This window comes from Coregonus clupeaformis, chromosome 30, assembly GCF_020615455.1.
Source record: "Coregonus clupeaformis isolate EN_2021a chromosome 30, ASM2061545v1, whole genome shotgun sequence".
Classification (NCBI taxonomy): domain Eukaryota; kingdom Metazoa; phylum Chordata; class Actinopteri; order Salmoniformes; family Salmonidae; genus Coregonus; species Coregonus clupeaformis.
The window spans coordinates 48,820,736-48,832,382 of NC_059221.1; the positions used below are offsets into that span (position 1 = coordinate 48,820,736).

Consider the following 11,647-nt stretch of genomic DNA (forward strand, 5'->3'; position numbering starts at 1 on the left):
CACATCTGATTTAATTTCATACAACTTAATATTGCTACACTAAAAATCTTTGTCTGGACAATACCCCAGTACTCAGCTTTTATTAGAAAATGAATGGCATGCCACTGTGATCATTTTCTGTGACGACAGAGTAAATTATTATGCAGCCTCAGAGGGGTGCCCAAACTTTTTCATACGACTGTATATTTTTTATTAACTTTTCTTTGAAGAGGGTTCCGGATGTTTTCGGAAGATGTGCAGGAACTCCGCTGTCCTAGCTTCAGGAGGAAGCTGGTTCCACCATTGGAGTGCCAGGACAGAAGAGCTTTGACTGGGCTTAGCAGGAGCATACCACCCCCCCACCCCCATAGGGGTGGTATGGCCAAGAAGGGTCGGGGTGTAGGGTTTGAGAATAGCCTGAAGGTAGGGAGGGGCAGTTCCTCTTGCTGCTCTGTAGGCAAGTACCATGGTCTTGTAGTGGTTGCGAGCTTCGACTGAAAGCCAGTGGAGTGAGCAGAGGAGCGGGGTGACATGGGACAACTTGGGAAGGTTGAACACCAGGCGGGCTGCAGCGTTCTATATAAGTTGCAGGGGTTTGATGGCACAAGCAGGGAGCCCAGCCAACAGAGAGCTGCTGTAGTCTAGACTGGAGATGACAAGAGCCTGGATTAGGACCTGCCCCGCTTCCTGCGTGAGGAAGGGTCATACTTTACAGATGTTGTAGAGCGAGTCACTGCTTTGATGTTCTTTGCACTCAGTGGAGTTGTCAATCAACCGTGATGATGAGGTCTTGGAGCTGGCAGGCCTTCCCCGGGAGGAAGAGCAGCTCCGTCTTGTTGAGCTTGAGGTGGTGGGCCGACCTCCAAGCTGAGATGTCTGCCAGGTACGCAGAGAGACGTGTATGTGTGGTTTTCATATAGTGTATTTAAAACTTGTTTATGTTTAATAAACACAAAATGGGACTTTTCTAAGACTTTCATTGACTCTCTTTAGTATACATCACATCTGATCTCACCCTATTCTGCATACACCCAACAGAGCTTTATAACCAATTAGGGCTGGGAATTGCCAGGGATCATGGTACAATATTAACACGATACATAGGTGCCGATACGATATGTATTGCGATTCAATACTGTGATTTTATTGCGATACCATGGTCCAAACATATTGCTCACCATATGTCTGTTGCAGAGGGACAAGAGAGAGCCATGGTAAAATGGGTTTTGATCAGACTATGAAGGAAAACACCTACAGTACACATTAAAAATAGTTTAGTCAGGTTTGTCTGATGATGACTATTGACTTATCATAGCTGACTCTATTTACCCTCAACATATTTATGTCCTCCATGATGGGTTTAACAACAATGAAGTCATTCTGTAACTACAGTATAGGACTCAAACGTAGTGGGGATGGGTAAACACTTCATGTTGAAACTGTGTTTATTATCTGTGTGTGTACGTACCTGAGGGGGTGTATGTCTGTGTAATCTGTTTCACCTGTCTCTTCCAGGAGGAGGAGGGTCCAGAGGTGCTGCTGGTGAAGGAGGAGGGGTATGAGGAGGGTCTGGGGAACCCTGAGGGAACCATGGTCATGGAGGACAACCAGACTACACCTCCTCCTGAACCCACAGAGGAACCAGCTGAGCAGCACAGGACCACACACAGTCTCACTGAGGTGAGGCCACTGTAAACTACTGTCTGAATGGTATTAGGTCAGGGCCCGTATCCACAAAGCCTCTCAGAGTAGGAGAGCTGATCTAGGATCAGTTTTGCCTTTTAGATTATAATGAATAAAGCTATGTAGACAGATCCTAGATCAGCACTCTCACGCTGAGACGTACAAGCATTTACACCCGCAATAACGTCTGCTAAATATGTGTATGCGAACAATAAAATGTTATTTGTGGATACGGACTTGATTAATTGTCAAGTAATCCAATTAAATAACATGTTTGCATAGTACTCAGCAATCCCTCATTGCCCAATCACAAGATGCTCCAAAGCAGGGTGCTCATATCAGATTTCTTGATCCAACATCCTCTCACTCTGTATGTCTTACAGTCAGTAGACATGGAGGATGGGAAGCCTGATCTGCTGCTAGTCAAAGAGGAGACCATAGAAGATGGACGAACGAGCATTGACCTTCTGAGTGGACTAAAGATGGGGGAGCAAGGTAAGGGAGAAATAGATACAGTGAGGGAAAAAAGTATTTGATCCCCTGCTGATTTTGTACGTTTGCCCACTGACAAAGAAATGATCAGTCTATAATTTTAATGGTAGGTTTATTTGAACAGTGAGAGACAGAATAACGCATGTCAAAAATGTTATAAATTGATTTGCATTTTAATGAGGGAAATAAGTATTTGAGCCCCTCTCAATCAGAAAGATTTCTGGCTCTCAGGTGTCTTTTATACAGGTAACGAGCTGAGATTAGGAGCACACTCTTAAAGGGAGTGCTCCTAATCTCAGTTTGTTACCTGTATAAAAGACACCTGTTCACAGAAGCAATCAATCAATCAGATTCCAAACTCTCCACCATGGCCAATACCAAAGAGCTCTCCAATGATGTCAGGGACAAGATTGTAGACCTACACAAGGCTGGATTGGGCTACAAGACCATCACCAAGCAGCTTGGTGAGAAGGTGACAACAGTTGGTGCGATTATTCGCAAATGGAAGAAACACAAAATAACTGTCAATCTCCCTCGGCCTGGGGCTCCATGCAAGACCTCACCTCGTGGAGTTGCAATGATCATGAGAACGGTGAGGAATCAGCCCAGAACTACACGGGGAGGATCTTGTCAATGATCTCAAGGCAGCCATAGTAACACAAGGGACCATAGTAACACACTACGCCGTGAAGGACTGAAATCCTGCAGCGCCCGCAAGGTCCCCCCTGCTCAAGAAAGCACATATACAGGGCTGTCTGAAGTTTGCCAATGAACATCTGAATGATTCAGAGGAGAACTGGGTGAAAGTGTTGTGGTCAGATGAGACCAAAATAGAGCTCTTTGGCATCAACTCAACTCGCTGTGTTTGGAGGAGGAGGAATGCTGCCTATGACCCCAAGAACACCATCCCCACCGTCAAACATGGAGGTGGAAACATTATGCTTTGGGGGTGTTTTTCTGCTAAGGGGACAGGACAACTTCACCGCATCAAAGGGACGATGGACGGGGCCATGTACCGTCAAATCTTAGGTGAAAACCTCCTTCCTCAGCCAGGGCATTGAAAATGGGTCGTGGATGGGTATTCCAGCATGACAATGACCCAAAACAAAACGGCCAAGGCAACAAAGGAGTGGCTCAAGAAGAAGCACATTAAGGTCCTGGAGTGGCCTAGCCAGTCTCCAGACCTTAATCCCATAGAAAATCTGTGGAGGGGAGCTGAAGGTTCGAGTTGCCAAAGGTCAGCCTCGAAACCTTAATGACTTGGAGAAGATCTGCAAAGAGGAGTGGGACAAAATCCCTCCTGAGATGTGTGCAAACCTGGTGGCCAACTACAAGAAACGTCTGACCTCTGTGATTGCCAACAAGGGTTTTGCCAGCAAGTACTAAGTCATGTTTTGCAGAGGGGTCAAATACTTATTTCCCTTATTCAAATGAAAATCAATTTATAACATTTTTGACATGTGTTTTTCTGGAGTTTTTTGTTGTTATTCTGTCTCTCACTGTTCAAATAAACCTACCATTAAAATTATAGACTGATCATTTCCTTGTCAGTGGGCAAACGTACAATATCAGCAGGGGATCAAATACTTTTTTCCATCACTGTATAATATTGGATGTTCAAAAGAGTGGTGAGGAGGAGGAGTCACCATTCATTTTCTGTATTAAGGGTTCACTCAAAATCATTTTAAGCTTTGTTTTACTATTGACAGTTACTGCTGATTTCGGGATTGTATATATATTTGCTCTCTGTCATCTGATTTATTCGTTACAGTCTTTGAATTGTTTAATGAAACTTTTCGCCGCCAGCTCCTAATATCAGGGCATAAAAACTACAATCTGTCTCATAAATTAACCTAGTGCGCAAGTGTGAACAGCTGGTGCACATGTGCACTTGGCCCAGCTCCTTTTCCCTGGCTAAACTGTTCTTATTATACCTCAGTGGGCTGAACTAGCTGAACTAGCTGAACTAGCTGGCTAGCTGAACTAGCTGAACTAGCTGGCTAGCTGAACTATGCTAGTTTTTGTCCTCATTGCCAAACTCCATAAATACTGCACCCTCAACTTCAAAACTCCTTTGCTAGTTAAACAATCATGTAACTAAGAAATTAGCTGGGAAGAAACTTAAATTATGTATTGTTTTTTTAAATAGTAATTTCTGGTTCGAGATATGTTGTAAGACTATGGTGGTGGAGGATATCATTGCTATTTAACATGGATCCAAGTTCAGTTTTGAGATCCACCGCGTCATTAGCGTAGGGTTAGCTGGACGTTTCTGACTGGTCTTGGAACTGTGACAATGGGTAGCCTCTCCCAGCTTGGCTCGATGGGATATGAAGTGATATTGCCAACACAGCCAGATTAACCTTTTTTCGACTGACTATCGTATTTGTTGATTAAATCTGACTTTAAAATATAAAAAGAGTAATCCAGGTATGTCACAAGTTAATTGACACGAGGAAACTCAAGAAAATAGCAACTCTACAGATCGCAATGAATACAATGAATGGCTAAATTACTTCTGGACATTAAGTGTTTTGCGGAGCTTCTCCTCACCATGGTCAAGTCATCGTGGTCAAGTTATAATGACAGAGTTGTCTGTTATAAAAAGATATTCTGCATTTTTGACACAAATCAACTAACTGTCCTGCAAAAACTGTAAAATCAACTGTTAAGGCTCTTGTCTTGGCCCATCTTGATGAGTGTCCGGTAATAAGGTCAAGTGCAGCAAAGAAAGACCTAGCTGCTGCTTCTGCAAAAGCTGATGGGGATCCAAATAACAAATATATATATATATACAGTGGGGGGAAAAAGTATTTAGTCAGCCACCAATTGTGCAAGTTCTCCCACTTAAAAAGATGAGAGAGGCCTGTAATTTTCATCATAGGTACATGTCAACTATGACAGACAAATTGAGAAGAAATAAATCCAGAAAATCACATTGTAGGATTTTTTATGAATTTATTTGCAAATTATGGTGGAAAATAAGTATTTGGTCACCTACAAACAAGCAAGATTTCTGGCTCACAGACCTGTAACTTCTTCTTTAAGAGGCTCCTCTGTCCTCCACTGTTACCTGTATTAATGGCACCTGTTTGAACTTGTTATCAGTATAAAAGACACCTGTCCACAACCTCAAACAGTCACACTCCAAACTCCACTATGGCCAAGACCGAAGAGCTGTCAAAGGACACCAGAAACAAAATTGTAGACCTGCACCAGGCTGGGAAGACTGAATCTGCAATAGGTAAGCAGCTTGGTTTGAAGAAATCAACTGTGGGAGCAATTATTAGGAAATGGAAGACATACAAGACCACTGATAATCTCCCTCGATCTGGGGCTCCACGCAAGATCTCACCCCGTGGGGTCAAAATGATCACAAGAACGGTGAGCAAAAATCCCAGAACCACACGGGGGGACCTAGTGAATGACCTGCAGAGAGCTAGGACCAAAGTAACAAAGCCTACCATCAGTAACACACTACGCCGCCTGGGACTCAAATCCTGCAGTGCCAGACGTGTCCCCCTGCTTAAGCTAGTACATGTCCAGGCCCGTCTGAAGTTTGCTAGAGTGCATTTGGATGATCCAGAAGAGGATTGGGAGAATGTCATATGGTCAGATGAAACCAAAATAGAACTTTTTGGTAAAAACTCAACTCATTGTGTTTGGAGGACAAAGAATGCTGAGTTGCATCCAAAGAACACCATACCTACTGTGAAGCATGGGGGTGGAAACATCATGCTTTGGGGCTGTTTTTCTGCAAAGGGACCAGGACGACTGATCCGTGTAAAGGAAAGAATGAATGGGGCCATGTATCGTGAGATTTTGAGTGAAAACCTCCTTCCATCAGCAAGGGCATTGAAGATGAAACGTGGCTGGGTCTTTCAGCATGACAATGATCCCAAACACACCGCCGGGCAACGAAGGAGTGGCTTCGTAAGAAGCATTTCAAGGTCCTGGAGTGGCCTAGCTAGTCTCCAGATCTCAACCCCATAGAAAATCTTTGGAGGGAGTTGAAAGTCCGTGTTGCCCAGCGACAGCCCCAAAACATCACTGCTCTAGAGGAGATCTGCATGGAGGAATGGGTCAAAATACCAGCAACAGTGTGTGAAAACCTTGTGAAGACTTACAGAAAACGTTTGACCTGTGTCATTGCCAACAAAGGGTATATAACAAAGTATTGAGAAACTTTTGTTATTGACCAAATACTTATTTTCCACCATAATTTGGAAATAAATTCATTAAAAATCCTACAATGTGATTTTCTGGATTTTTCTTTCTCATTTTGTCTGTCATAGTTGACGTGTACCTATGATGAAAATTACAGGCCTCTCTCATCTTTTTAAGTGGGAGAACTTGCACAATTGGTGGCTGACTAAATAATTTTTTTCCCCACTGTAAGTGTCTGCATACATGCCTTTCAATGATACAAGTCCAACCCAAATAGTGCCAACTAAACCCAACCTTTACTATTGTAGTCAGTAGACATGGAGGATGGGAAGCCTGATCTGCTGCTAGTCAAAGAGGAGACAATAGAAGACGGACCAGAGAGCATTGATCTGCTGGGTGGATTTAAGATGGGGGAGCAAGGTAAGGGAGAAATACACAGAACATAATAGATATACTTCAATGGGAATAGTGATGCACCTGGCTATTATTATGTAGAGTTTTCTTTGCCATATTTTTAAAGTCTATTTTGTAACCACTTCCTGCAGGTGGTTGGCTGGAGGCTAACAGAGGAGACTGGGTGGCCATCTTGGATTCCCAGACCCAGACCGGTGCAGCCAATGTCCCAGGTGACGACATCACTGAGCAGGCCAGGACCAGAGGTGACATAGTGGAGGTCAGTGGATGGGACAGCGTCCTCAACTCTGGGCTGGGGAACAACACTGTTAACCACAACCCGAAACGGACAGTCGAACACAAAACAACATCCGATCTTAGTCTCCATGACAACAGGCTGGATGAGACCAGGCCGAGGCGTAGATTTGGTCTGCAGGAACGGGGAGGTGTCCATATGCGGCGGGAGAGAACAGATACAGACTCTGCTAGCGATGCTCTGTCTTGCTCCTATAGTTGTGATTCAGAGAGACTGATGGCGCCTCAGGTTAACCCCCTAACAGGTTCTGCCTTCAGCCTGCCTTCTATAGGATCTATCAACTGGAACATGGACCCACAGACACTCCCTGGCCTTCGTCCTCCTCACACTCTCCTAATAAACCAGACCTCAGACAATGCCAGTGCCTCAACACTAAATAGCTACACAAGCCCATTGACAAATGACAGTAGTAGAGACGTAATCAGTAAAGGTGGCGGCACCAAGGAGAAGCGCTTCCCGTGTCTGTTCTGTGGGAAAGCCTTCAGTTTCCCACAACAGGTGGCAATCCACCAGAGGTTGCACAGGCTAGTTTCTCCCACTCGTCCAACTTGAAGAGGCACCAGAGGGTCCACACAGGGGAGAAACCATTCGGCTGCCAGTTTTTCACTAGTCCAACCTGAAGAGGCACCAGAGGGTCCACACAGGGGAGAATCCCTACAGCTGCCCCAGTGTGAGAATAAGTTCTCCCACCAGCATCAGCTGAAGATGCACCTGAAGGTCCACACAGGAGACAGGTTGTTTGCCTGTACACACTGCGGGAAGAGGTTCTCAGAGAGGAGCTACCTCAGGATACACCAACAGAAAATGCCCACGGCTCATGTATAGTGTATAGTGACATGTAATAGTAGTTAGTTTGTTTAGTTAATTATGTTGATTTTGGATGTAGTAGGGAACTGGATGAGGTGAACTGAGGAAAGAATGCGTATGATGAGGCAGAGTAAATGATATGGCGATGGTTGGTGTGACGGTGTCTGTAAAATTGCTTCACTGATGAAGGGTGACAAACTTTGTCTCTTTAGGTCGATACTGGTGTTTTATAGTGAGATAATGATAGTGCCTTAATTCATGACATGAAGTAGTGAAGATGTATGTGGTGTGCATTTCCACAGTAACAGTGACGCTGAGACTTACTTTTTCACTTTAAATTGTATGCCAGGCAAAAACCATTGATTGCAAAGTTTAACAAACCATACACCTATATGCAGAAGTCTACTTTTAACAATTGCCACTGAACATTTTACTAAAACACATTTACTTGAGGAACAGCGCAGATGCAAAGTTTGGTAAAAGAATAACAGTTTTTTGTGACCACGTTTTCCAAAATCTTTGTTAAATATCTACTCAGAATTAAGATTCAAATATGTCTGCAGAAAGAATGGGGTGTCAGCGATGATATGACACCTTGAGTTTACAAAAAAACTATTTTGGAAATTGAACTACAGTAAGTGAAATGGATCAACACCCAGTAACAGAATGATGGAAACATAATGACAACATGGGTCCTTGATCTGTACTATATAGAAATGCATAATAATGAGTGTCATTCTCTTCATGGTGATGTATCCTGAATAGGTACACAAAGGTAGACAAAGGTAATCCTCCTGTGCATGTTTGGGTATTATAGACAAGTTTACGCGCTGTATCCCGGGTGGCGCCATAACTCTACACAAATGCATTTCATTTCCGCCTCGGAAGTTGTTTGCGCAACGTCTGCCGGTGTAAACACAGCGATGTCGACGCTAGCTTGGGAACACGGTTCTACTACTTTGACTGGAGATGGCGTTACTCTCCTCCACCCGAATTCAGTGCAGAACTGGGAGGATAACATGACGACGTGGCCCAACATAACATACAGCAAGATTTGCTCCTACTTCATGCAATCCATGGCAATAGATGGAAAAGCAATGGACAATCTGAAAGCCTCCGAGGCATATCAATATCTGCACAGCAACAAAGTCGGTTGTGTCATGTCATACAAACATGATCGTTTTGTTTATCTGAAAGCAAATGTAGAGCCTAGCCAGTGTTTGAACAATGCATGGCATAATGCTTGGGTGCTGGTAACTGAAGCTGGAGAAGTCAAAACTGCGGGATGTATGTGTGTTGCTGGACCAGGGAGATCTTGTTCCCACTCAGCTGCGATCCTGTGGAAGGTAATTATTTGACCATTGTAGCCTAGGCCTATGTCTTCTTTTCAAAACGCTATAAATCCATACATTTGTTATTTAAAAAAAAAACTATTTTGTGTAAAAATTTATGCACACATGACTGTAAGTCGCTTGGGATAAAAGCGTCTGCTAAATGGCATATTATTATTATTATTATTATATGACATGTGTGCAGTGAACCCATTATAATATCTATGCACTGTTTTTACTATATCTCTCTAGGTAGAAAATGCTGTGAGACAGGGGAAAACCGGGCGTGCCTGCACAGACGGACAAAACCAGTGGAATGCTGGGTCTAAAAGAAATGCTGGTCAGAGGAAGATGAAGTATGTCCGCTTCAAACGACACAACAGGAAGGATCTCTACCAGCCGCCACCAACTTCACCGCCATCCTCTACCACTTCAGAACCGGCACAGGAGGTGACACTCTTTAGGACTCATGAAGAGTGGAGGAAGAACGCACTTGCCTCACCAATGGCAGCACTTTTCAATTGCCCTGGGAATAGCCTCCTGCAGCTCTGCTTTAATGCTAATACCTCCTCCATCACCGAGCCAACACCATGTCCACACCTCCATCTCCTAAACCATGAAGAGCACCACACACCACTGGCTTGTGTAAAATGCAGAACCTTCTATGATGAATACATTAACATGTCCACAGCCCAGCTTGAGGAGATTGAGAAGGCTACAAAAGCACAGAGCAAAGAACAGGTCTGGCATGATGCGCGGAGAGTGCGCATCACAGCGTGCACAGCTAGAAAGGTGCCCATTCGCTCAACCACTGCGCCTGACAAGTTTTTGTCAGAACACTTACACCCATCCTGTTGTGGCAATGCCGCAACCCGTCAAGGAGCGGAGGGGGAGGAACTTGCAAGGGACTATTTGGAAACTCTGGGCAACAGCATTGAAACCAAAGGCTTAGTGGTGTGCGAAAAGGAACCGTGGCTTGCAGCATCTCCCGATGGAGTGATAAACAACGACATTCTGTTGGAGATCAAATCACCTGTGATGGGAAACAAGTCACTTGCAGAATTTTTGGCAACAAAGAACTGCGAAATCACAACTGTAGCAAACGGAGATAGGGTAGATTACCATATTGCCTGCAATGGTCCAAAAGGCTACTACATGCAGGTACAAATTGGGATGCACTGCACAGGGCTTCAGCACTCCCAAGTTGGTGATCTGGAACAAAACTGAGCACCTAGAAATCGAAGTACCCTACGACCAAGGCTTTGTCCAGGGGCATATCATAAGGCTGCACACATTCTACTTTGCCCACATGCTCCCGAACATTGTTGATGATTTTGTTGAGGGAAGGTTACAGTTCTGCAGTAAATATCTCAGCATTTTAAAACCAAAATAAACTGCCTTATTTAGGTCATGCCCACAGGAGCCAACAGATGTCCATTGTTTACATGATCTCTTTATGCTGTGCAATATATCAGTGTGCCTACTGTTTGAGTGAAAATAACGTTTGATGTAATTTCAATCCTTAGAGTGCTACAATTTATTTTAACACAGTTCATAATTCATAGTAAGCTCATACTGTACATAAATAACACTCGATTAATTAATTGTTTTGAGGAAACTAAACAAATGGCTTCAACAAGAAAGATTGCGTGTTTAATCTTAACAGGTATTAAAAAGTAAAATACAAAAGCAGCCCACACAATTACATCACTATGAAAATATTCATATATAATATTAAAAAATACAATGCACGCAGTATTTGTTGTGTTTATCTGTATTTAATGAACAACATGGCTGGGTGTTGGTAGACAGGGACACAGGGCAAGATTCTAAACCTCACTGATCAGTGGACTCTTCAGGTTAACTAGGCCAGCACAGATGGTTAAGATGTTGTCCAGTTTCGGTGCCATGCTGATGGGAACATTCTGGGATAAAATCTTAAACACCTTCAGTCTCTGGATTGTAGTTCCTCTGAAACGACAAGGGCATGGTGGCACGAATGGTCTCTCTTGGAAGCCAGGGGATCAGGACTTTGAACTGTTCACCCATCACGTCAATCCAGTGACTAATCACAATGCTTGCCATGGATGTAGACACATTGAAGCGGTGAGCAATATCTCCTAATATTAGGTTTAGTTTTAGTTTCATCAACGTCATAAGTATTTGGTCAACAACAGGAAGGGTAATTGATGGCTTACTGAAAGGCAACAACACCGGTCACCAGGGTGAAGAATTGAACCATAAGCACTCCTGTATACAGCCGGGACCTAGCATCATCAATGACCGTGGTGCTGGTCACAGTAGGACCCATTTCTGCCTCGCACTGTGTGGCCTTGTCTACTATAACAGACTGTGTTGAACAGTAAATGTGATCAATATGTGACGGATCCTCCCATTGGGTCTGGGCATCTCGAAATGTTGGTGTAGCAGGCTCGGCCTCACAGACAGGCTGACAGGTTTCTGGAGCATCTAAAAAGGG

The 11,647-nt window shown here is 43.8% G+C and overlaps 1 protein-coding gene across 1 annotated transcript; it reads left to right on the forward strand.

Annotated features, from left to right (window-relative positions):
* The first annotated feature begins 1,618 nt into the window (after positions 1–1,618).
* On the forward strand, positions 1,619–10,618 carry LOC121560155. Its single transcript, XM_041873179.2, has 4 exons — positions 1,619–1,659; positions 2,046–2,157; positions 6,867–6,994; positions 9,421–10,618. The coding sequence occupies exons 2-4, from the start codon at positions 2,055–2,057 to the stop codon at positions 10,393–10,395; spliced, it is 1,206 nt and encodes a 401-aa protein (XP_041729113.1). The 5' UTR covers positions 1,619–1,659; positions 2,046–2,054; the 3' UTR covers positions 10,396–10,618.
* Positions 10,619–11,647: the final 1,029 nt, after the last annotated feature.

Coding starts and splice junctions, on each gene's coding strand:
- LOC121560155 (XM_041873179.2), top strand. CDS start 2,055: ATGGAGGATGGGAAGCCTGATCTGCTGCTAGTCAAAGAGGAGACCATA. Junction 2,158..6,866: donor ACTAAAGATGGGGGAGCAAG/GTAAGGGAGAAA, acceptor CACTTCCTGCAG/GTGGTTGGCTGGAGGCTAAC. Junction 6,995..9,420: donor CCAGAGGTGACATAGTGGAG/GTCAGTGGATGG, acceptor ATATCTCTCTAG/GTAGAAAATGCTGTGAGACA.